A 24436-nucleotide genomic window follows, 5' to 3' on the forward strand; every position below is an offset into this window, starting at 1 on the left:
TAAGAAGCATGTTTATCATGGGCATACACAGAGGTTAAGGAAGATGCCTTGGGGATGGAGACAAGAGAAACTCATTTCCTTATATCCGCTGTCCTCTGACGACTACTTTCTGATAAACAGGAAGGGAGGAAGTTGGCCCCAGAATTAATAAAGACTTAGATGAACCTGGAACATCTACAAATCATTCAGTGTGGAGGGCCGATTCTGAAGCACAACTTGCAGCAGTCTGTAATCTGGATGGCCAGGATTTAAAAATAATTTTGATGAAATTACTTCAAAAAGTCCATTGGATGTCTTGTATGCAGATATTGCTGGGGGGGAGGGGGAGTGTCTGGAAATTAGAGCCACAAAGAGGTGCAAGCTGGAGGTGTCTGCTCTTGTCTATGTGCCCTACTGGTTAGTGTCATCCTGAACTCGGGTGGGCCTTTGGTCTCATCTGGCATGGTGTATGTTTGTCATGATGATGATTTCCCTTGTCGCTTCTAAGGACTGCAAATTCCTGTTAAGTGGCCTTCAAGCCTAAGAGCTATGGCAGAGACTGAGAAGAACCAGCAGCTGTAGAATTATATCCGAGCGTTACAGGGGTGTTCGCACTGTCCCTTGAACTCTCTTTGCAGCAGGCCTTGTATCGTCCCTTTGTACCACTCCTAAGTCTTTTCTCTTGTGTCCATACTGCAGGAAAATGGGAGTGCCCATGGCATCAGTGTGATTTGTGTGGCAAGGAAGCAGCTTCCTTCTGCGAGATGTGCCCCAGATCCTTCTGCAAGCAGCACCGAGAAGGCATGCTCTTCATCTCCAAGCTGGATGGACGTTTATGCTGCACAGAGCATGATCCCTGTGGGCCCAACCCGCTAGAGCCAGGAGAAATTCGTGAGTATGTGCCGCCCATAGGGGCACTGGCTAACGGCGATGACACCCAGCCACCAGAGCAGCCGTCTGCAGATACAGACCTGAGTGTTCAGTCTTTGGAGAGGCTACCTCAGTCCGTGGCCTTCAGACTGCAGACATCAGACAAACCCCCTGCTACCCTAGCCCTGAGGCTGCCACCATCAGACAAACCCCCCACAACCCTAGCCCTGAGGTTGCAGCCATCAAACAAGCCCCCCACCACCCTGGCCCTGAGGTTGCCTCCACCAGACAAACCGCCTGCCACCCTGGCACTGAGACTGCCACCATCAAACAAACCCCCCACTACCTTGTCACTGAGGCTGAAGCCATCCAACAAACCCCCTACCACCCTTTCACTCCGGCTGCAGCCTTCAGACAAACCTCCTACCACCCTGTCGCTCTGTTTGCAGCCTTCAGACAGGCCCCAGGCTGCCCTGTCCCTAAGGCTGCAATCAGAGAAGCAACCCATCGTTGTAGCGCTGAGGTCTCAGCAGCCTGACAAACCTCCCACCAATGCAGTGCTGTGGCCACTGGATGAGTCTCCTAGCGACTCCTCACAGCCTCATCTGCCAAGCAAATCTCCTCCGGGAACTCCGCAGTCATCAGACGAGTCACTTGTTACTGCTGGTGACCTGCAGCTCCAGCTATCGGACAAGCCTCCTGCCACTGCTGGGGTTTTGGGGTTCTCAGACAAGTCTCTTGTTGGCATCAGGACCCAGCAGCCTCAGCTGCTGGATGAGTTTCCAACAAAATGCCTGCATCCTCAACTGTCGGACAGACTTCTCACCACTGCTGGGACCCTGCAGTCCCAGGCAGTGGATGAGCCTCCTGTGGCCAATCAGCCTCAGCTGTTGAATAAAGCTTCTGCTCAGAGTCCACAGCCTCAGTCTGTGGAAAAGGCTCCCAGCTCTGTAAAGCCACGTGTCCCAGCATCTGAGGAGGCTCCTGGCCCTGGGGTGCTGTGGCCTCTGCCCATTGAAAAAGTTGCCAGCTCCTCAATCTCACGGATCCTGCCCACGGAGAAGGTTCCTGGATCTGGGGTGCCACGGCCCCTGTTTCCGGAAAAAGCTTCCTTCTCCGGAGCTGTGCGGCTCCCAGCCATGGAGAAGGCTCCCAGCTCTGGGATGCCACGTCCCCTGCCTTTGGAGAAGGCTCCTGCATCAGGGATGTCACGGATCCTACCCACAGAGAAGGCACCCAGCTTAGGTGTACTGCGGCCCCTGCCTCCAGAGAAGGCGCCTGGCTCCAGGTCACCGCACATCCTGCCAGTGGAGAAGGCTCTCGGCTCAGGGACGCTGCGGCTTCCACTTGTGCAGAAAGCCCTCGCCCCTGGGGTGCTGCGGCCCCTGCCTCCGGAGAAGGCTTCTGGCTCCGGGACACTGCGGGTTCTGACTCCAGAGAAGACTCTTGGCTCTGGAGCGGCCCGGCCTCAGCTGTTGGAGAGGCCCCTCACTCTTGCAGCCCCGTGGCCTCAGGCATCAGACAAGCTGACTGTGGCTGTAGCTCCTCGGCCTCAAGTTTTGGATAAGCCTCCAGTTGCGTCAGCTCCAAGGCTGTTGCTGTCTGAGAAGGCGCTGCGGCCCGTCGACCAGAACGCTCAGCCGAAGGAGAGAGGAGCCACTGCTATAGAGGTGAATCCCCAGCAGAAAGAGAGGACCATGTTACCTGGTGAGCAAATCTCTTGGTCTGCTGGGAAAGCAGCGACGCATGTCGGACAGGTACCTTGGCCTACGGAGAAACTACAGACACATGAGCAAATCCACTGGCCCGCTGCAAAAGCCCTGACGCCTGCAGAGCAGTCTCCTCGGACAGCAGAGAAACTACCAGAGCCGACTCTTCAGCCTGGCTGGGAAGTGGCTTCAGCCCCCGCAGAGCAAACCCCTTGGACATCAGAAAGGTTGCATGCATTTGAGCAGACCCCTCGGCCTGCCAGGGAAGCGCCAGTGTCCCCAGAGCAGACGCAGTGGATTGTCAGGAACGTTCAGACAATTGACCAGATTTCTTGGCTGGCTGGAAAAGTACAGACTCCTCGGGGGCAGGACCCTTTGCCTGAACAAAACACAGCGCTAGCCCATAACCAGGATTCTGTCTGTCATGAATTGGCTGACTCAGAGCCAAAGTGAGGTTGGTGAATATGGGAGGCAGGTTTCAGTCTTTTAATGTTTAGGGAGGGGGTTATTCTTTGTGTTTTCTTTTTTTATTTTTATTCACTTCCCTGAGCCCAGCCCCTAACCCATGCACATCCTATCCATATTCTCTCATGACATGAGCAAGGACATTCACTTAAGTCTGAGTGTGGCCCAGCCAAGGGGAGAGAGCATCCGTGACCTTTTCCTCTTCCTTTTGCAAATGGTAAAGCTGAAATAAAGAGTCCACTCTGGATAAAATCTGAAATTCCATTGGAATGGTCACATTACTGATCCAGCATGTTCAAGCTCCACGTCTGATTCATAGGTGGGTTCCCAAGTGCAGCTAGGGGGCCCTTTCTTCTTACTGTGTTTAGAGGGAGCAGATTGGTTAGGCTGCCCTGGAATTGGATCAGATGGTGAGCAATCAGTTGTATTCCCTTGCTAGACTCTGTAGAAGCAGGGAAGGGGTTTATCTGTGGTCTGCCCAGTTCTCTGTCCCTCCAGGGTTTTGCTTTGCAAGGTTTGTCCATACGTTCACTGGGATGTGCTGCGTGCATGGTTCACTGAAGGACAGGTATTGTCTCCAGCTGAGTTAGGAGAGGAGCCAGCTGCACCCGGTTTGTGCAGTTTACTCCAGCAATAGGCAATATCCATTAAGGCTCCTTTATACAAAGCTGCGACTGTCTAGGCCCAAGAAACGGGAAATCTGAAGGAGGTCAGAGGAAAGAGAGATTTTGGAAGAAGCCATCTGGCAGTTTTTTCATTCTTGTGTCTTAATCCTTTAGCACAGGACACGCAGAGTGTTTCCTGCACTTGAAAACATTGTTACCTGTAAAGCAGCAATAGCAGAGTAGAGCAGAGTGAATTTCCCCAAGGTGCTGTGCGCCACCCCTGCAGGGTGTCGGTGCTCCCTTTGAAATTTCCATCTAGTCTCTTCTTGACTTCTGTCATTACCATGAGCCAGCAAACTAAGCGGTCTTTTCTTCGCTTGTCTCTGACGTGTTCAGGACACGTGTTCGCATCATATCTGGTCTTCCCAGCAGAGTGATGCACTGCAGAGCTGCAAGTGAAGCCTGTGTCATTCGCTCTGCAGCACAGAGGCAAGAATGCTGTATCTGTTTCGGGACCCATCTCAACACCTTCCCCTTGGGTAGCTTCTGGCTTAACTCATCTACAACCAAAGGAGACTTGAATTAACTGGACTGTATTGGTGTGTGTGTGTGTGCGTGTGTGTGCGCGCGTGTGTGTCCTTCCAACTGAATAGTAGTTCTCACACTGGAACACGGTGGGCTCTAGCAGCTGGCTAGCATTCTTTTTTCCTCTTCTCCCTTTTACAGTTAAGGAGTTGTTTTGTACCTGGTGGTTGTCAGGCTGGTGTCCAGACTAGGCCTGCTGAAAGCAGTTCATTACTTGAGTGCTGAGGCAGAAGTTTGCTTTGCTGTGACGCTCGTGAGGCAAGCGGTAGAACCAGGGACCGAAGGAGTGGCACCTTGTGACACCGGCCACCACCGCCCTCGCGGACAGGAGGAGGGCAGGCATCCCCGGGCAGCGCTGCCCGGGTTTGATCGGGTTCGGTATCCTGCCATCAGGAAGCGTTGCTGACCAGCACACTCTCCCACTCTCACAACACATTACCTCTGTGATTTGCCTGAGCTCGCGAGTCCCGCAGCCGTGGATTGCTCTGTGCCAGCCACTCGACTTTTGTACAGCTCCAGTGTATCCTTCTAGGTCCAGGCAGATCTGTAGATCTCCCCTCCAAGGGAGACTTTAGCTCTAGGCTGACCCTTTCCTCCTGACTTGGGAGCAGGTGGTCGTTAGCATTTGGCTTGCAAGTGCTTGCTGCTCCCGGAGCCGGATGGTCTTTAGCTTTGCAGTGTTCTATGAAGGGAGACAGACACTTGTACCAAGACAAATCCTGATCCATTCTCCTTTCCTGCTGTGCGCACCCAAGACAATGTCCTGCTGTAAAGGCTGGGTGTGCTGGGCATGAGGGGACATTACCAGTACTATGGTGCATCCCTTCTCTAGTCCGAATCATTTCAGATCCTTTGTAGAATAGCTAGCGACTTTGAAAAGCTTTATGGCTTATGGAAACTTACTGTTTAATGTTGTTTTTCCGGGAAGACTGGCAGGTCAATTCCTGCTTGCTGCTGAAACTGGGGAAATGCAAGCAGCTTGTGTTTCTGCGTGACTCCTGCACAAAGGGAATCAGGACAACTCCTCAGAGCCATTGAGAGAGAAGATATACTAAGGGCATTTATTAACTTTTTTTAAACAAAATAAAAAATGGTAATGAGGTTCAGTATATTAAGTATTTATCATGTGTGAGAAGGAAAATAAATCTTGAATTTACATTTATAGGCCTTCCCATGAGCTGGACTTAGTCATGTAGATTGTGTAAGTAGGGTTACCTCCGTGCCAGCCACCCAGCCAGCTACAGCTGTAACCAGAAAGGTATCTGCACTGCTCTGTCCAACTCCGCTTTGCATTGTCATGTGTTAACTAGTTATTTGTTTCATGAAAAATAAACTGTGAATATTTTTGGTGCAGGCTATTTTAAATCTGTATAATGGAGAAGTTCTCAATGAATTCTCGTAAGTGCAGGTTTGAAAAAATTACTTCTATAAGTCATGTGTTCAAATAATAGGGTGAGGTTCACAGCAGCAGAAGCCTTTCACACAACACAGCAAGCTGTTATCTAAAAACTTGTTTTGAACAGTGAACGTAGATTGAACTGTTGCATGGCGTTTCCAACCCACAGCCTTATTCCTTGCATCTGACTGTACCCCACCTCTCTTCTTGTCTCCCTTCATGCCTTTTCCATGAGGAACCAGTTTTCCAGCTTGCTGCCTTCCTTGCTACGTGTTGGAAAGTTGACTTCAACAAAGCTGGGAGGCTGCTCAGTAGAACATGACCTGGCATTGGGAAATGTCATTGAAGGAGGACGCCAACAAGCTGTCATTCCCTCCCAGCCCTCGTGGTCCCCTGGGTAATGTTTTGTCAAATCAGGAGGGTTTCGTAGATGTGCCCAGGGCTCGCAGAGGGAGAATTCATGCTTTTAGGAATAACTGACTGTGCTGGGTCACCTCAGCAAAATGGGCAAGGCCTGAAAAGGCAGGGAGATAGGTCCCTCTAGGCCAGACTGAGAGACGTGCTCTGCTTTTACCAGCCTCTCTTTCATCTGGAGGTGAACAATGTGATCTCGGGGTGGCAGACAGCTTCAGGAGACAAAACCCATGTGAAGAAAACGTGGGCTTCTTCAGCACTTGAGGGGACGCTTACTGTTTGTGGTAGCTGGTAGCACTTCCTTGGAGGAGGAGAGGGCGAGGTGCGTACTGGCGCTCCTTCGGTTCAGTTTCTGAAGTTCATTGCTGCCTTTCAGAGTCTTGTCAATTTGAATCGCTGCATGTTTTTAACGTAGAAGGAAGCGGCAGGTAACGCAGTGCCCTGGCAGAACGTTAATGCAGGAGGGAAGCTGCCGGTGTGAGCCCACGACGCGGTATGCAGGAGGTCCTGCACCACGGGAGATGGCCGGCACCGTGCTGCCAGCATGGGAGGGGAGCTGCCTTTGCTGTCAGGCTCTAGCTCCGCAACTAAGGCCAGGGCACTTTCTTGGATAGTTGAAGGGATCTGATCTCCTGGCCACAAGTGGTCTCAGATCAGATGTTATTGCGCACAAGGTGGAGGAGAGAGGACTCTTGTGTTAACGTGCTGCCATGGAGAGTTTACAAACACAGCCGAGGGTAGTTGTCATTTCTGCTCAGCTCTGCGTCCCTCTCCGTAGCATCCTGAGGATGCTCATGGAAACCTCCCAGTAACAGTCCACTTGTAAAAACATCTGTGACTTCCCACCGCTCTGCTGGGGGCTGAAACGGTGTGCTGCCTGTGGGATGGCCGAGCTCGGAGCAGCGTGTAGTGATGGCTTCATGGCAGCTGCGGTCACAGCCCCACCGGCTGGGGCACCGTGGTGCCCACTTCAACAGCAATTTGGGCAAAGTGGTCTCCATTCACCTTTGCTGATAGAGGAGCTCTTCTGAGGGATGATAGTGCAGTCATGGACTTCAGGGGACAAGATCTGCCCGCCAAAAGTGGCAGGAGGAGAGCTGCAGAGGAGGAAGGGGTACGGGGTGTGTGTGCAGGAGAGGAGCAGGACACTGGCTACCGTCTTGCTCGGCTCATCCCGTTTACACCAGTTACACGTTACACTCATACTGGTCGCTGCCAGCCAGGGCTCTGGTGAACCTGGCATAAAAGTGACCATTGCAAGGGATAATCCCATACTGTGTCTCTTCAGATACTAACTAGCTCACGGTAGCATTCTTTATTACTGTTCTCAAGTTAAAACTTCTCCTATTTAAAAAAAAATAAATAACAGATTCATTTCCATGCACAAACTATCCAGATAGTACTGTGGGAGCATGCGTTATAATTTAGGATTTAACCCCCTCCCCCCACAGGCTCAGGCTTGGCTTTAAAGGTGGGGGCAGTATTAAAATTCAAGAGATCAACTATATGGTTAAATCTAAAGAGCAGCAACATATTAAGGTGAGAAGATGTGGAGTTAGGGTGCTGGAAAAGCTTTGACTGTTTAATTGAAAAAAGAATAATAAAGAAAAATGAGCCCTAACCCTAACGCATCTTGCCAGCTGGTTTAACCTGAGCGCAGTTGGTGTATGTTGCTTGTACTTGGACGTGGTAGCCAGCAGCACTGCAGGGCAGAGGAGAGTTTGTTTGAGAAACCTCAGACCTTCAACACCTTCAGTTTATTTTTAATTTCAGCCTTAACTTCTGACTTTGCTTGATGTTTGGAATAACCGTAATTGTAACCTGCTTGTAATGTGCTTTGCCCTAAATTACTGATGAGTCTTTCAGCCTTTGCCAGCGAGTGAATGTTAAAGCAAAGTGTCAAACTGTGCAGCTACTCTGAAAGGAAGCTACAGAGGCGGCCGCTGGGCTCAGCGAGTTCTCGTGACGTGGTTTGATCGCCCGAGCTTTGTCCACACTAGTTACTCCGTGCGATGGTGACACCCCAGCTGAGGCGTTTGCAAGCAAGAGGTGCTCACTCTTGCATCGGCACAGCCTTGCTGATGGGCGCTCTGGGTTCCCAGGCCCTGGGAGACGGGACTCCGTAGTTTGGGGACCACTCTGCCGCTTGTCTGGCGTCAGCCAAGACTTGCCTGTGCGGTGGTGACGGGGTGGCAGTGCCCTCAGTTAGCAGGAGGTAGGAGATGCCTGTTTGTGCTTCGGGGTCTCCTGAAGTGAAGTCAGGCGTGGGTGCTCTCCAAGCACGGTGGCAGTATGGTGTACGTGAACTTGGGCTAGAGAAGTGGCGGTGATGGACAGTCCCTACAGCACTGAATCTACCTCCAAGGGAAATCTCGAGAAATTGATGATGCTATGTCCTATTTCAAGGTAAAGTTTTAATCAGTTTGCCCTTGGCTAAGTACTTGGGCTATTGTGGTGCTATTGTAAAACGTTTGGCAGCTTAGCACGGTAGGGCTGAACTCACAGCTCCTAGCCCCTGGGCTGGAGTTTTTGTCAGCCGAATCCTGTCCCCGGATAGCTGGGGCTTGGGCTTTGGTGTGTGTGACAGAAACAGGACAAGGCATGTCTCTTAAGCTTGGAGAGACTCAATTCCTTTGATTTATGATGGTTTTGAGACTCAAACCAGCGTGCCAGTGGGGCCCCATTAGTGTAGAGAGCGAATGGAGCCACATGAAGCAAGCCAGGCGTCTAACTGCATGTTCTTTGTGTCTGTTTGGTACTGAGCTGGTTTCAGTTTTTGGGTTTTTTTTTTTCTGATGTTTCCTAGTTGTTGACTTCAAGAAACTGGGTTTTGTGTATTTTTTTTAGACACTGGGAACTTATTAAAAGGAAAAGCAGCAGCACCAGGAGGCTCAAGGTGAAGCAAGGCTGAGGGTTTGCCCTGGCCAGCACGGGTGGGAGCGAGGTCGGTGCATCGGCCATGGTTCAGGCTGGCGCGGGGGCACACAGGGAGCAGCGGTGCTGGTGGCTCTCCCCCCCTGCCACAAGCAGGGGGCAGCCTGGCCGCGGAGCAGCACTGCAGCCCGGGGTGGGCGAGCGGGCGGCTGGGCAAGGGGGTGCCCTGGCTGCCCTATGTGGAGCGGAAGGGAGCAACGCGGGGTGCGGTTGGCCAGAGCCGCTCTGAAGCATTAGGCGGGAGGCTTGGTAGGAGCTAACGCTGGTGTCTGCGCCTGAGACTGCTCCTCTGCGTTTCAGAGCAGCAGGACGTGGGGCTGGCGGGCAGCGCCGGGGGCTGAGAGCACAGCCCCGGCATCGGGGGAGGCAGAGGGCCAGCATCGGCGCGGAGGAGGTGGCGTTGCGGCGGTCACTGCTTGCCAGCCAGGCCCAGGGTCTGCTGCCTGCCGGGAGGTGGCGGAGGGGAAGCTCTCGCAGGGTCCCATTTTTCAGGCTTTGCTGAAGGAAAACTTGACTGCGGCGTGGGCGCCCGGCCGCCGAAGGGGCCCACTGGGGGCTGGCTGGAGCCGCGCGCCCGCCAGGGTGGTGTCTGGGGGCGATGCCGGACGTGGGTGCTCCTGGGAGACGTGTAGCTGCTCAGAGCTGTCCCGGTCTTGTCCGTCAGTTCCAAGCGGAGGATGCCAGAGCGGGTGAGAGAAACCTACATATTTCCAGCATGTATATTATTTTTAGAAGAGGGAGAGGGGAGAGTCTTGGACCATTGATTACTTTCATTTTGCTCCCCTTAGACTGTTGGCTGTGTATGTGAAACTTATAATGAAAAGAGGGTTGCCCTGCCCAGGTGCTCCCAGAACATGTACTGTAATTCTTTGTATATAGAAGAAAAATTACTGTAAAGTAAAGTTTAACTTTACTCTCGACGTCCTCCTGTGTTTTGTCTTGCTGCGTGGGGGCAGAGGCGGTTTGGGAGGTGGGCGAGCGTGCTCCCGGGGAGGAGCCGGGCGGATGTCGCGTAGGAGGGAGCCCGGCTGCGCCTGGCCGTATCCTGCTCTGGGGAGAGCGGGCCAGCGCGGAGAATTGGCTCAGCTGGGAACGCAGCATCTTCCTCCCGCACACGCTGCCCAGCTTCACGGCTGCAGGAGCCGGCGGTGCTGCCCGGCTGACGAGCAGGCCCCAGTGCATGGCTGAGCGAAGGTCAGTTTGATAGCAGCACATCCGCGAACTGCAGGCTGGCGGCAGGGTAGACCGGCTCTGCTGTGTTTGATGCCGACTCCATGCCAGGGCTCGCGGGAGGTGCTCTATGCTCCCCGAAGGGCAGCCTCTGTGTGATCTCCATGCAGAAATGAGCCTTAAAACCCCGGTGCTGTTCTGTAAGGATGGGGTAAGGCCAGGCTGTAACGAGGCCCAAAGGGCGGCTGCATTACTGCTGCCGCACTGGTAGCCGTGCTCCTGTCTCAGAGCCCTTCGGAAGGACTAAGTGTGGAGCCATCCCCTCCCAGCTGAGCGACTTGGCTGCTCGCAGAGGCCATGGCAGGCATGGGAAATCCTCCTCCAAAGCCAGCTCGGGTTGACCCAGAATGCCTTAGAGGTGCAACCCTTCAGGCAGCTGGGCTGGGGGGAGCCTGGAGCCCACAGGTGGCTGCTGGGCAGGGAGCCTGGCTGTGGGACCAGCACGGGGGGGCTGCCACAGGGCACAGGACATGGTGCAACCTGGCCCACATTTTCACGGAGCCTTTCAGGACAAGGTTTCTTTCAGCTTTCTTGACTGCAAATCTGGGTTTGGCATTTTTCAGTGTTGCGGCACGCAGCCACCTGCCACTGGTCCTGGCTCAAGCAGCAATCTGGCCAGAGACCCCGAGGCTGGCTGCTCCGCTCCAGGCCCAAGGGCCTCGCAGAATGGGCTAATGCCTGTGCTGCTGGGAGGTAGGGTTACCCGTGGCAGGCTGCAGAGCTGGTGCAGCGAGTTCACTAGGCCTTAGGCAACAGCGCATCAAGGTGATTATCAGCTCCCACTGGGCAAGGATGTGGCCTTTCCCAGTAGCTCAGGCATTGCTGAGGACACGGGCACTGCCTTCCCCCAGGCACAGGCCTCGCGCCCTTCAGGAGACGAGTTTTCCCCCACACCTCCACAGCCTGAACCCTGTTGCCTGCCCTAGTCAAGGCACGTGTTGTCGTCTCAACTCTAAGCCCATTCTCAGACCACAATGCATTTTATTTACATTGTATACCTCAAAAGAAGACGCTTAAATAATCTGTAAAGAATCAGGCAATATCTCCAAGAGAATAAATTAACAGCTGCACTGGGCCAGAGCTACGACTTAGGGAAGCAGCTCTTTCCAACACTGGGTAGCAGATACACCCTCTGCAGGGAGAGGTCTCTGCCAGCGTCCCAAGGCGTCACAGTCTGCAGCTCCTCACACAGCAGCAGTGTCCCAGCACCGTGCAGCAGCCCGCTACGGCTGGCGCTGCTCTGCACGCCAAGTCCAGGGAGACGAGAGCAGTCCGCAGGGCCGTGTGCCGTTTCTATGTTGCCAAACAGCCCATGCAGCTAAAATACAGCAGGTAAAAAATAGGAAAAGTCTAGAGAGCATGGACTGCCCAGCCCACAGCAGCGATTCCCTTTTGGCAGACGGTCTCAGTGGTGGCAGCAGTTGTACAAGTAGGTACCGCTCCTCTGGCCCAGGTCAATGCCTTTCTCCTCTGAAAGAGAGCAGTGGGGTAAGGCAGGGTGTTGACACATACTACACCATGATGCCAAGCAGAGGCCAGAAGTTTCCTGCCCCCTGTCAGCCCCAGTCCCTGGCCTTTGGAAAGCCAGAATATCCCTCTGGGAGAAATTTCTGGCACAAGTAGGTTTAATACAACCCACAGTGAAACTGCAGGACTCATCGCTATGAGACGTTCCAGGGCTGGGCTGAGCTGAGCTGAGCCGAGCCGAGCCTACGCAGACAGGTGAGGACAGGCCCAACGTGACGTGCTGGGAGCAGGTAATGCAGCCAGGGAGGGGTCTTTCTGGCTACCTGTTTCCCAAAGGTCTCTCCATGGCTCAGTCTCAGCATGGACGTGCCGTGCAAGCCTGTCCTGTGCAACAAGATGACACAGACACGACAGACGGGGAACTTCCTCTGAAGTTCTGCTGGAAAAACCCCAGCGTGAAGCCACAGAAACCTCAGGGAGGGTGTGGGTGAGACTTAGCAGGACCCTGTAACCACGCTCCTGCTCTGAACACCTCCACAGAGCAGCACGAGGGTCTGGGGCCTCCTGCCCCTTGGGCATCAGCAGGGCCAGGACAAGGAAGGACCCTGCGAGACCCCATAGTGCTCTTCATCTAAGCCCTCCCCCAGGGGGCTTGGAGAAACATATGCCCCAGACCCAATATGCCCCAGACCCAGCACCTGGGGAGGGTGCTGCAAGGGGAGTGCTCCATCCTGACGTGCTCACCTGTCATCACCTGGAAGGCAGTGAAGTGTACAAAGTCCTCGGCCACCTTCTGGAACAGCTCGTCTGCAACAGGAGGGAGTGTGTCAGTGTCTTCCCATGTGCTACAGCCAGGCAGCTGCCAGGACCCTCCAAGGCAGGAGGTGGCTGAGGGCAGGGACCAGGCGACGCTCTGCCTGGGCACGGGGCCAGGGTGCCGGAGCCAAGCACCCAGGCTTTGTTCTTCTACCTCGGGGCAGCTACTTCCTCCCCAAGCAAGGGCAGAAGCCCCTGAGCTCATGGCTACTCCTGCCATCCCCGCTAGCCCCCGAGAGCAGCTCATCGAGGTGCTCTGCCCCCTTGGCAGCTAGTGGGGCCACCTGCCTGCACCGGGCCCAACCGCCCCCTGGAGCTGCCCCCCAGCGCTGCTCAGGCAAGGGCAGAGCACAGCCCCACAGAGAGGGGGATACTCACCAACGCTCTGGCCCGTCTTACTGGAGGTTTCGAACAGCTCTGCTTTGATCTCTGAAACAACGGGCACAGGTTAGTGGTGCAAGATGTGGCCCCATGAGTTGCGCTCTCCCGGGAGCCACCCCTCCCCTGCAGCGGCAGTTGTGGCTGCTGTCTCAGAGATGGCAAGTTGGCTGGAGCCCAGGGCAGGGTTCAACAAGCTGCTCCCACCACCCCCCTCTCCCCAGCTGGCTTGGCACCACTTCCCAGGGCCCTCTCCCACCGGTCCATGCACGCGCTGTCAGGACATGCTGTGCTCGGGGAGTTTCTTGGAAAACCCGGAGGCTCGTTACACAGGGAGCCTTGGCCAGGCTGTGCCACGTGCTCCTGCCATTCACCCAGAGGCACAGAGCCGCTGGATCTGCTGCTGGACTCTGCACCTCAAGCCCCACGGCTCCATCTTCCAGCTCACCCCCAGCCCTGCTTGGCCCTGGGGAAATACGGAAAGGCCAGACGCTGCCCGGCCAACGAGCTTCACGGTTCCGCTGGAGCAGCACAGCACCATGGTGACTCGAGAGCCCAGGAAGCAGGGAGCAAAGAGCAGCTGCCCGGCCATGCAGCGGAGACGTACCGTCCGCATAGTCCTGCACGTCGTGGAAGTCAACTCCCCGCTTCCTCCTGTCCTCTTCCAGCAGGTCGCTCTTGGTGCCACACAGGTAGATCCGGCAGTTCTGCGGCAGGCAGAGAAGGGCCAGGTTAGATGCACCTGCGAGCTCAGGCATTGCCACCAACTTTTCCTCCCTTCCCCAAAGCTGCCAGACAGCCACACGCCTGCCGCTGAGGCTAAGCAAGACCAGACACATCGCAACCCTCAGTCCTCCCACAGTGCTCCTGAGGCCAAGGCCGAACACAACAAGACTCGCAGCAGCCCAGCAAGGTGCCATATGCCCGAGGGGGCAAGACATCCTGCTCGCATATGGTAACAGTTTCGTGCAGGAAGGTGAATCCCCAACTCCTGCTCATCCTCAGCACATCCAGAGGGTCTTTCCCAGCCCTGCAGCACTAGCTCTTCTCTGCAATTTACCTCCTCGAAGTTCTGCAGCTCGTTCACCCAGAATTTGGCTCGCTGGAAACTGCTGCTGTCGGTGAGATCTGCGAGAGAAACGTCAGGCTCTGCCCTGCCCCGAGACCCTCTGCGCCATCCCACCCTCCATCCCCAGCAGAGCAGAGCCTGAGCCACCAGCACCTGGGCTTGGGGGGCAGCACCTGCAGCCAAAACAGGGCGCGCTCACAGCCAGGCAGCTGCAGGCACAGCTCCCCGCGCTGCGCCCAGCGCTGCTGCTTCGCCCCTCGAGCAGGGCTAGCATCGCCGTAGGTGCGCTCCCCGCAGCGAAGCCTCCGCGGCCACCGGCTCCTTCCCCTTTCCGCTCGGAGGCCCCGCTGACGCTGCACCCTTACCGTAGCACACGATGGCTGCTCGCGCCCCACGGTAGTAGATCCGGCTCATGGCCTCGTACCTCTCGGAGCCAGCCGTGTCCTGGGGGGCAACAGGGAAGCAGTGAGCGGGGGCCCGGCTTGGGCCTGGCAGCCCCCGCTGCTGCTTTGGCTCGGGGCTCCTTGCACCAGGGAGGCGTCAGGACCTGTGGCCGGCATGGCCCCTGGGCTCTGGGGACACCCCACGTCCCCACACTTACCCAGATCCCCAAGGTCACGGTCTGGTCCCCCACGGGCATCACCTTGGCCACAAAGGCCGCCCCGATGGTCTGGAAGAGAAGCAGTAGGCGTGGTGGGGCCCGGCCTCGGGGGGGGGCGGCCCGGCCCTCAGGGCGGGGGGCAGCGGGACCCTACCCCGGGGCTGGGCCGGGGGAGCAGGGCGCGAACCGGGGCACAGGGGCCTGGAGCGGGCCGGGGCAGGGACACGGCAGGGGCCCGGGCCGGGCTTGAACAGGGCCGCGGGGGGGGGGGCCGGCGGGGGCCCGGCGGGTCCCGGGCCGGCTCGGCGGCAGGAAGGGCCGGGTCGGGGTGGAGCAGGCCTAGCGCGGGCCGCGGCGGGGGGCCGGACACAGGCGGGGCCAGGCCCGGGGCGGGCCGGGGACTCACGTTCTGGTAGGGCCCGGGGCGGAAGCGGCGGTGCACGTAGCGCTCCACCAGGCTGCTCTTGCCCACGCTCTCCTGCCCCAGCAGCACCACCTTGGCGTCCACGCGCCGCCCGCTCATCCTCGAGCCGCGCCGGGGCCGCGCCGCAGCGGGGCGGAGCGGCGGCGGGGGCGGGCGCGGGCGCGACGGAAGCGCGCCGCGGGGGCGGGGCCTGGAGGGCGGGGCGGGGTCTGTGCGTCGGGGGCGGGGTCTGTGCGTCGGGGGCGGGGCCGGGGCGGGGCGGACGTGGCGGCGCAGGCCGTGGCGCTCGCGCTCGCTCTCGCCGCATGGCGGCCGCCCAGCGGGCGCGGGCCGGAGCGGGCGCGGCGGCGGCGGCGGCGCGGGCCTGAGCGGCGGCGGCGGCCCATGGGGAAGTACTGCGCCAGCCTGGGCGTCCTCAAGGGGCCCTGGGACCAGGTCTTCGCCGCCTTCTGGCAGCGCTACCCCAACCCCTACAGGTGCGCGCCGCCGCCGGGCCTAGCGGGGCCTACCGCGCCCTACCGGGCACCGGCACCGCCCGCGGCCGGGACCCTCCGCGCGTGGCTCCGCGCCGTGCCCAAGGGCCGCTTCGGGCGAGAGGATCCGCCGCCCCCCCACCCCCGGGGTTCCCCTGCAAGGGCCCCACCCCCCGGGCCCCGGTGGCACCGGGAGCGGGGCCTGACGTTTGCCCCTCGTTCCCGTTTTAGCAAACATGTCCTGACCGAAGACATCGTGCACCGGGAAGTGACGCCGGACCAGAAGCTGCTCTCCCGGCGGCTCCTGACCAAGACCAACAGGATGCCGCGCTGGGCAGAGCGCTTCTTCCCCGCCAACGTGGCCCACTCCGTCTACATCCTGGAGGACTCTATCGTGGACCCCAAGAACCGAACCATGACCACATTCACCTGGAACATCAATCACGCACGTCTCATGGTGGGTGCTTGCGGGGGGGGGATGGGCGGGCCAGCCAGCCCCAGGCTGGGCTCACCATCAGGGCTGTGCTTATGCAGGTGGTGGAGGAGCGGTGTGTTTACCAGGTGAACCCGGAGAACAGCAACTGGACCGAGGTCAAGCGAGAAGCCTGGGTTTCCTCCAGCCTCTTTGGTGTCTCGCGGGCTGTCCAGGTGAGTGCTGCTGACCACCCATTGCTTAAGCAGGAGGGTGTTCCTCCTCTGCTGTACCTCTGCCCCGTGTCCTTTCTCTCCTCTTCCCCTTGCTCCCCCAGTCCTCGTGAGCTTGTGGGGCCCAGACCCATTACTGCAGCAGCTCCTCTACTGAAGGGGCAGCATAGCACCTCCGAGTCACCAGATGTTTGGGACTGACTGAGCTGGGCCACCACACCAGAGACAGCACCTCTGTACAAATCAGGGTCTGGGCTTGCATCTTCACACATTCTTCTGTTGCAGGAGTTTGGTCTGGCCAGGTTCAAAAGCAACGTGACCAAGAGCACTAAGGGATTTGAATACGTACTAGCAAGAATGCAAGGTGAGTACCTGAGGGTGAGCCTGGCTGTCCAGGTCAGGTCTTTTGGGGTAACAGGCCACACCAGTACACTCCAGTCCACAGGCAGGTTTTGGCTTGAACTAAACTGAGTGAGGAATCCTAGTCCCTTGCCTTTGCCCCCATGTCTTGGCACAGCCTGCTTTTCCTGAGCAGAGCAGCCAGGTAGCATTTAGAGTCCCAGCCTCTTCAGAGGGCTGTCATGAAGCTTGGCAGTGGCGGGGTGTGGGAATGAGGGAGGAAGTAACACAGCAGTCACGTGTCTGTGTTTCTCCCTTGTGACGTGCCCTGCTGCACGGAGCTGGGTGTCAGGAATAGAGCTTACCTTCCCCCACCACATGGGGAAACATCCTCTGTCCCAGGAGGCAACAAAGCTCAGGCTTGTCTAGCTTGCGTCAGCCAGTCACTCCAGCAGCTCTCCAGTGCCAGGGCAGGGCAGAACTGCTGGGTTAAGTTAACGACTTGGGTGTTACAGGAGAAGCTCCATCCAAAACACTAGTGGAGACAGCCAAGGAAGCGACCGAGAAAGCCAAGGAGACAGCGCTAGCTGCTACGGAAAAAGCCAAGGACTTGGCCAGTAAGGCAGCCACCAAGAAGAAGCACTACGTGTGAGGAGCTTGGCACAGGCAAGAATCAAGACCGCACCAGAACAGATAGGAGCCTCTTAGATTTTATATTTTTAAACAAACTGTACAAGTCTGACAATCAGCTGCTGTTAGATCCTTTCTAAGATGTAATTATCATTAAAGAATCTACTTCCACCTCTGACTTTGCCTAGGGCTGGCCTATTTGGAACAGAGCCCTGTGCTACCCTCTGCTTTGGGGAATGCAGGCACTGAGTCCAGTACAGCTGCCACGATACCGGAGCGCTGGGCACGCAGGCAAGGCGCAGACACAGATTTAGCTAAGTGCATTTACTAGAATAGTGTTGGGTATGTACAAGGTCGCCGGGGTGAGGCAGTTCTGGGAGCACGGAGGCAAGGTGCTTAATGCGCTCTTTACCTTCGCCTGGCTCTCGAGGGGCGGCAGGGCTGTCTGGCACCCACTGCAGCCAGCTCTGGGCCCTGGCCTGCCTGGGAGCAGATGGACAGAGGCAGGGTGTCCCAGTTACAGCCAGGCTGTCTTCCAGGGCCTGTGCCACCCCCCCACCCTGCCTTTGAAGTGCGTCGCTGCATGCAGAGGGATCCCGGCCCTGTGCGCCCGGCACTGTGGCCGGTTCAGCTCAGAGGCCCAGCTGCGGGAGGCAGAGCCAGGTGCCCGTCCCCATCCTCAGCCCCTTCTCCAGGCAGCTGCAGCGAGGCGGCGTTTCCGGCAGAGGCAGGCTGTGCGCTGGGTGGGGAGGCGGAGCAGGCGGAGGCAGTTCCACAGCACTTCTGCAACAACGCCGGGGAACCACAGGGCTGAGCTAGCGCCAGGCGCTGTCAGGACCAGGGCCCACGGGGGCTGGAGTAGCTGTGGTCCCTCCCGGTGCTGAAGCTGGCCAGTAGGTCCCCGCCGAACACGGCTCCATCCACATCGATCTCGACCTCCTCTGAGCACAGGGATGGGCTGGGTCAGGGCCTGGAGGCCACTCCTCCCTCCCTGCCCAGCCCGGGGCAGCTGGGCACACCATCCCCTCACTGACCTCCATCGGAGCCAGAGTGCTCCGAGAGCTGGGATGAGCCCAGGCTGTCCACCCTCGTGCGCTCACTGCTGGGGGGCGAGAGCAGTTGCTCCAGCCTCTGTTGCAGGCTCTGTTGTTCACAGCGCAGCCGGTCCTTCACCCTCCGAGCTCTCAGCTCCTGCTCCTCCAGCCTCTGCAGGGAACCGGAGGGCTGTGAGCAGGGCTGCCCCATCTGGCAGGCCAGGGCCGCCCCATCCGGCGGACCACACTCACCTGGATGTGGAGCCGTGCATGGTGCAGGAGGCTCAGCGTGGTGGAGCGGGCACGCTCCGTGCCCACCGGCACCTGCTGCTTCAGCTGCTCCAGGCAGCGCCGGAGCTGGGCTCTCCTGCGGCAGGGAGAGGGCAGTGGTCACGTCGGGGGGGCACAGCCCACCACCCCTCCCTGCTTCCTTCCCTCCCTCCCGCAGCCGGCCCGGTCCGGCGGTACCTGTGCTTCTCCAGCGCGTTGTGCACCGACCTGCAAGAGAGCACCGACAGTGAGGCCACGCACGGCCGGCCACCTCCCCCCGCCGCCGCCGCCGCCGCCCCGCCGCTCACCTGAAGCTGCCCACGGCCTTGCGGGGCCGCGGCGGGCGCCGCGCGGGGCACAGCGAGGCGTAGCCGTGCTCGGCCTCGGCAAGGCACGACGGGGGGCGGGCGACACCGGTACCGGCGGCAGCGGCCGCCCGGCCCTCTCGGCGCTCCAGGAACTCAGCCGCCTGCAGGAGCACCTGGATGCTGCTGGGGGCCGGCTCCATAGTGGCGGCGGTGCGGGCGTCCCGTCGGGGATGCCGGCCCGGCTCGGCGCGCTCGTCGGCGACAGCGGCGGCGGGGCGGGGCCGGGCGGCCGCGAGTCGCGCGCCTATTGGCTGCGGCGCCGCCCGCGCCCGTGACGTCGGCGCGCTTTGGAAACAACTTCGGGCGGGAAAGCGCGTGCTTCAAATTTGAATCGGCGGAAGGGAGGCGGGGCGCGGGGAGGCCCCGCCCCCCGGCACCTGCGGCCCCGCCCCCGCCGGCGGCCCCGCCCGCGGGGTCTGTGTGCGCCCCGCGTGTGCGTGCGGGCGCGCGCCTTTGTCCGTGTGTCTGCGCACGTGCGTGTCCATGTGGGCGTTCCCACACCGGTGTGTGTGTCCATGTGTCTGTGCACATCGGTGTGTCCATGTGGGTGCACATGCATGTCCATGTGTGTATGCACGTCAGTGCGCACGCACATGTATATGTGCACACGGGTATCTGTGCGTATATATGCACATGTGTGCCTGTGGGGCTGGCTGCACTGGGCAGGCCTGGACCACGTGTGTACATGTGTGTGCTTGCAATTGGGGCCACACAGTGAGCATGTATGTGTGTGCACAGGCCAGGCAGGGTGTGCCTGTGCGCACACACGTGTGCACCCACCTACCTGCCCACGCACGCAGGCAGCGTGTATGGGGCGGCACCTCCGTGCAGGGTGCCGGCAGGCCGTGCCTGTGCCGGGGCTGGCAGCGTGCACCCGTGCACGCACACATGCACGCAACCCATGCGAGGCCTGTCACGGTGCCGCACTCCCCGCACCCCATACCGCAGCCGCGCAGGGGTCCCTGTGCACCCAGAGATGCCCCAACACGGGGCAGCCCCCTCTGACCCAGCAACGGGGCGCAACCCGGGGCAGGCAGAGTGGCGAGGTTTAAGGTGTTTATTAAAATCCAGCTTGCCGAGGGGAGCCGCCCACAGCGCGCAGCCCCGTGGGCACCCGCCGTCATGTGAGGGCTGTATTTGCGCACTCCCAGGACAAGCCCCAGGGGAAGACTCTGCCCTGGTCCAAACAGCAGCCAAAGTTCACCTGAAAACCGCAACGAAGCACATTTCCCCGCCGGGGGCGGCGGCAGGGCAGGCAGCGCGCCGGGCGCAGGGCGCAGGGCATGGCTGGGAGCCGGCGTCGCACCCCCGCAGTGGCCTTTTCCGCCCCAGTCTGCAGCGTCGTCCGGATGCAGCCGCCGTCTGTGGCTCCGGGTGCACGCGCGGGTCCGGCCCGCGGCGGGCGTCCCGGGGCCGGTGCTGGGCCGGGCGTCGCTCACTGGTGCGCGGGCCCGAGGTGGGCGGCGTAGCAGTGAGCGCAGACGCGCACCGGCCGCAGCTGCCCGTAGTGTGGGAGGGCGGCGGCGTGCGGGGAGCAGCGGGAGCAGAAGATCTGCGGGGAGAGCGCGGGGTGAGCAAGTGGCGCCACGGCACCCAGCCCGCCGCCAGCGCCCCCGCCATACCTTGCCACAGCTGCGGCAGTGGTGCCTCCGGCGCAGCAGGGTGAAGGGCGAGCGGCAGGCCGAGCACTGGCTGCAGCTGCTGTCCGGCACCCACTCGGGCAGGACGCCTGGCGGGGCGAAAGCACCGCTCGAGGGGCTCCCAAATGGCTCCGGGCGGCTCCAAGCCGACAGGCGGCCGAGCCTTCCCCGTGCACCCTCCAGAGCAAGGAGGGACGGCACCAGAGCTGGGTGATGGCTTCTTACCTGCCCTGTGGAGCTCAGCGGCGCTGGAGCAGAGAGGGCAGTTGGGAACATGGGGTGCTGCTGCGGCGCGCGCCTCCCTTTCCTCTGCCTCTGCGGGGCAAAGGGGCCTTCAGCAGCGCCGCTGCGGCCCCGCAGCCCCCCTCCCCGCTCCCCATGCCCGGCAGCCGCGGGAGGCACATGCACAGGGTGTGGGTAGCAGCGCGGTCCCCGTGCCCCGCACCGCCGCCCCGGGGCGACTCACGGCTGGCGCCTGTCTCCTCGGCCGGCTGGGGCTGCGAGGCGACAATCTTGAAGACCGTTTTCAAGATGCTGCGCAGGTCGCTGGCGAAGTTGGTCTGGAGCTGATCGGCCACCCCTGCGCGGGCAGGGCATCGCGGTCAGCGCCCCGGCCACGCTGTCGGGGGGGACGACATCGGGGGCACGGTGCCGGTCAGCAGCGGGGCACGCGCTCACCCGAGATGCAGACGAAGAGGGTGTGCAGCATGTCCCGGGTGCTGCCATAGCGGGAGCGCAGCTCCGACTGGCCTTGCGGGGTGCCAGGCCGCACCCGTGGGCTGCTCCCGGCGGCCTGGCGGCTGCTCGGAGAGGAGGCAGCGGTGAGCAGCGGCGCGGCGGCGGGGCCCCTTCCCGGCCGGGGCAGTGAGCCCAGCCTGTCCCCGCTCCCCTGGCCGTGCCCCACGTGCCTGTCCGTGGCTGGGCCGCCAGCCTTGCCGGGGAGGCCCGAGCCTGCCGGGCAGACGGGGGCTGGCGCATCGGTGTGGGGAGCCTCCAGGAGCCCCCAGGCAGTGGGGGGGTCCACTCTCGGGGCTGTGGCCGGACCGCGGGGCTCCTCCAGCTCAGCGGTGCACAGGCTCCTCTCCAGCAGGGCCAGCTCCTCCGCCGAGAGCACCTGCAGCAGGTCCCTGCGGCGAGGGCGCAGCGTGAGACCCCCCAGGCCACGGCCCCACCACAAGCCCCCCCCGCCATCTACCCCTTGCCTGCATACCTGATTTTCTTCAGGAGGTTGTAGAAGGGGCTGAAGACCCGGGACATCTGCTCAGGGCTCTGCTCCAGGCTGAGGGGCCCCTCGGGGTAGATGAGGAGCCCGCTGCGAGGGCGAAAGCACCCTGTGGGCACGTGCTGGAGGGGCTGCCCCCCTCCCCACGGGGAGGGACGCACTCAAGACAGCCCAGCACCCAGCCCCCCCCTGCCCCGGGCACCCCCTTCGCCCAGGGGGCTGCACCCACCTGATGATGGCCAGGCGAGGGATGGTGAACATCAGCAGCGGCTCGTAGCCATCGATCATCTCCTGGGTGAGGTAGCCCAGGCGCAGGGCTCTGCCGGGCAGGGGTAGCCTCAGCGCGGGGCTGGCGCGTGCCCCCCGGCTGCTCGCCACCCCCGCGGCAGCGGAGCCCAGCCGCCACCCCGGGCGCCTCACCTCTCCACCGTCTCACAGAAGAGCACGATGAGCTCCTGCTGCCGGTAGATCTCTTCGGGCGATTTCACCGCCACCAGTGAGGAGACGTAGCTGGGAGGGAGGCGGCCGTGAGGACGCAGCGGCGCAGCGGGGCCATGCGCCCGCCTCCCCGCCGCGGCACCCACCTCAGCTCGAACTCTGCAAAGAGCCTGTCGAACTGCATGAGCACAGCCCGCACGGGCTCCGAGTAGCTGCCGGGCTGGCTGAGGCTCTGCTCCCGCAGCACCGCGCGCACCAGCTCCAGGCTGCCCAGCAGCTTCCGGGCCTGCGGCCGCAGCTGGACGCTGTCCGCCTCCTCCACCTCCATGAAGGTGCCCGCCAGGAGACACTGCCGAGAGCGGGGGGCCGTCAGGAGCCCCCGGGACGGGCGGCCCCGGCCGCAGGGCGCCGCTCGCTCGGGGCTCACCTCGGCGGCAAACAGCATGTGGTTGCCCAGGTTGTCCCCCAAGAGCTCCTCGGGGAACTTGACCAGGTAGTCGCGGCTGTGCCTCTGTGTGGGGATGCACTCCTCCATGATGCGCTCAATGACGGCCAGCAGCTGAGCCTGGGCGAGAGCGGGGCCGTCACCGCGATGCCGGGGCTGCGCGGCGGCCTGCAGCGCGGCGCCTGGCCTGCCCGCCCCACCTGGCTGAGGTGCAGCTGGTTCAGGAGCACCAAGTACTGCTGCGGGTCCAGCTCGGCATCCAGCCCGTTGATCTCCGCCACCACCCGCGACACCCTCTCGTCGGCGTAGAAGAACTGCGAGAGCAGCCGGGGGTCGGACCGCTGCGGGGAGAGTGGCAGCAGCGTTATCCGGGCCAGCGCCCGGGGGCGACCCTGAGCACCCCGAGGACCTGGAGCCCGGGGCAGGGGCTGAGCTGAAGCGGCCACAGGGCGAGACTCTCCTGCACGGAGGGTCTCCGGGGCAGCCCCCGGCGCCACGCAGGGCCCCGCGCACCCACGCCCTGGGCAGGCATGCCCGAGCCGGCAGATGAGCGGCCAGGCAGCTCCCGCCCCACGCAGCGCCTCCCGGCCTGCCGCCGGCCGGCCCAGGGCTGAGCCCCCACGCAGGCTCCTGCCGCGGCCCCAGCAGCGCTGCCCTCCCCACCCATGCCTCAGTTTCCCCAAGGGCAGGGCAGGATTAACAAGCTCGCCTGCGTCCCGGGAGCGTGGGCACGGATCCGTACATGGCTGTAAACACCAGAGCAGGTGAAAGGGCTGCGGGAAGCCTTTTCCCAGGCTTTCCTGGGGAGCAGGACACCAGGAAACGAGCTCGCAGCCCAATTTCTCCCCTGTACTTTCCCCAGGCCAAGCGGGCTAGGAAAAGGGCAGCGCGGCCGGGGGCTTGAGGGATGGACCATGCCGCGGGGCGCAGACCCCACGGAGGGAGACCCTGCGGCACAGCCAAGCGCGGCTCATGCCTGGACGGTGCCGGGCTGGGCGCTGAGCTGCCCAGTCCTGCGCGGCGCCCCGCAGCATGGCCTCCACCGCACCTTGAGTCATGGGCCAGGCTTGCTGCTCGGCTGGCACCGCTTCCTCCTGGCACCGTGCCCCGGGACAGCCCGGCCCCGCCAGCCCTGCCCGGCACCCATCCGGCCCGGCCGGTCTTCACTCCCGGCATCGCTGTGAGGTGCCCGGTGGGCGCTGCTGCCCCCGCCAAGCCAGGACAGCCCCGGGCCCTGGGCAGGGTGCTCTTGGCTGCCCCCGGTGCCCCCCATCGAGGGGTGCCCCCCTCCCGGAACACCCCATCGCCCTCCTGGCCAGCCCCGCTGTCCTGGCACCCCTCCCCGGTGCCCAGGCTCTGCCCGGGGTGCCCGCACGGATCGGGGCCCCAGGCAGCCCCCGGTGCCCGGCAGGGCGCCAGAGCAGCTGCCCGCCGCGACCCCCGGGGCAGCCCCGACGGGGCGGGCGGCGTCCCCGGCGCAGCCTGCCCCGCTCTCACCTTGGGCCGGTGCAGCCACCTGCGGAGGGCGGCGGGCAGCATGGCGCGACCGGGAGCTCCCGCTGCCGCCCGGCTCCCCGCGCCCGCCGCTCGCCGACGGGGCGGGCCGGCAGCGGGCACCGCCCGGGGGCGGAGCGGGGCGGTGTGTGCCCGCCCCCGGGCACGGGGCCAAGCGGGCACCCGGGCGGGGACCCGGGCGGACCGGGAACCCCCCCGTGCTGGGTGGCCGCCGCCACCCGACGGACCGGTTTCCCGGCGGGATTGCGGGCGAGGGCGGGTCCCCGTCGGGGCGGGCAGGGTCCCGCCGCCGGCAGCCGCGGCTCCCCCTCCCGGTGCCCCGCGGCCCCCCGCCGTGCCGCCGCGGCGACGGGGACAGCCCGGCCGCTGGAGCCCCGCGGCGGGGGGGGGAAGGGGGGTGCGGCGGTGCCGCCTCCGGCCGCCAGGCGGCGCCGTGGCGGCGGCGCTGCCCGCTCGGGCGATGGCGGCGGCGGCT

General features: G+C 61.5%; 5 protein-coding genes across 9 annotated transcripts in view; 2 read left to right on the forward strand and 3 right to left on the reverse strand.

Moving 5' to 3' along the window:
• The window catches only part of NSD1 (nuclear receptor binding SET domain protein 1), a 69289-nt gene extending 59412 nt beyond the window's left edge, over positions 1 to 9877 (forward strand). For all 4 annotated transcript variants that reach the window (XM_064520976.1, XM_064520977.1, XM_064520978.1 and 1 more), the window contains exon 23: positions 679 to 9877. In XM_064520976.1, the coding sequence (XP_064377046.1) occupies positions 679 to 3011 (2333 nt within the window). In that variant the 3' untranslated portion in view covers positions 3012 to 9877. The remainder of the gene's footprint in view (positions 1 to 678) is intronic.
• A 1271-nt stretch (positions 9878 to 11148) lies between these two features.
• Positions 11149 to 15125, reverse strand: RAB24 (RAB24, member RAS oncogene family). Its single transcript, XM_064520981.1, has 8 exons — positions 14925 to 15125; positions 14519 to 14587; positions 14283 to 14361; positions 13909 to 13976; positions 13456 to 13555; positions 12849 to 12899; positions 12399 to 12461; positions 11149 to 11657 (listed from the first exon to the last, which is right to left on the reverse strand). The coding sequence occupies exons 1-8, from the start codon at positions 15039 to 15041 to the stop codon at positions 11593 to 11595; spliced, it is 612 nt and encodes a 203-aa protein (XP_064377051.1). The 5' UTR covers positions 15042 to 15125; the 3' UTR covers positions 11149 to 11592.
• Positions 15126 to 15158: 33 nt separating this feature from the next.
• Positions 15159 to 17207, forward strand: PRELID1 (PRELI domain containing 1). 2 transcript variants are annotated; one of them, XM_064520979.1, is made up of 5 exons: positions 15159 to 15418; positions 15647 to 15872; positions 15950 to 16063; positions 16346 to 16424; positions 16894 to 17207. In XM_064520979.1, the coding sequence occupies exons 1-5, from the start codon at positions 15327 to 15329 to the stop codon at positions 17049 to 17051; spliced, it is 669 nt and encodes a 222-aa protein (XP_064377049.1). In that variant the 5' UTR covers positions 15159 to 15326; the 3' UTR covers positions 17052 to 17207. The 2 variants fall into 2 exon arrangements, with proteins under 2 accessions (XP_064377049.1, XP_064377050.1); XM_064520980.1 differs by having other exon boundaries at positions 15162 to 15418; positions 16915 to 17207.
• Positions 17094 to 18942, reverse strand: MXD3 (MAX dimerization protein 3). Its single transcript, XM_026122727.2, has 5 exons — positions 18642 to 18942; positions 18532 to 18561; positions 18316 to 18430; positions 18064 to 18235; positions 17094 to 17970 (listed from the first exon to the last, which is right to left on the reverse strand). The coding sequence occupies exons 1-5, from the start codon at positions 18839 to 18841 to the stop codon at positions 17861 to 17863; spliced, it is 627 nt and encodes a 208-aa protein (XP_025978512.1). The 5' UTR covers positions 18842 to 18942; the 3' UTR covers positions 17094 to 17860.
• An 802-nt stretch (positions 18943 to 19744) lies between these two features.
• On the reverse strand, positions 19745 to 24146 carry LOC112996904 (lateral signaling target protein 2 homolog). The gene is made up of 13 exons (XM_026122616.2): positions 23944 to 24146; positions 22647 to 22787; positions 22429 to 22566; positions 22148 to 22350; positions 21984 to 22073; positions 21793 to 21882; positions 21552 to 21653; positions 21250 to 21468; positions 21020 to 21141; positions 20808 to 20921; positions 20567 to 20656; positions 20324 to 20430; positions 19745 to 20253 (listed from the first exon to the last, which is right to left on the reverse strand). Exons 1-13 carry the CDS (start codon positions 23983 to 23985, stop codon positions 20137 to 20139), a joined length of 1575 nt encoding a protein of 524 aa, XP_025978401.2. The 5' UTR covers positions 23986 to 24146; the 3' UTR covers positions 19745 to 20136.
• Positions 24147 to 24436: the final 290 nt, after the last annotated feature.

The sequence above is a fragment of the Dromaius novaehollandiae genome, chromosome 15 (genome assembly GCF_036370855.1).
Source record: "Dromaius novaehollandiae isolate bDroNov1 chromosome 15, bDroNov1.hap1, whole genome shotgun sequence".
In the NCBI taxonomy this organism is placed as follows: domain Eukaryota; kingdom Metazoa; phylum Chordata; class Aves; order Casuariiformes; family Dromaiidae; genus Dromaius; species Dromaius novaehollandiae.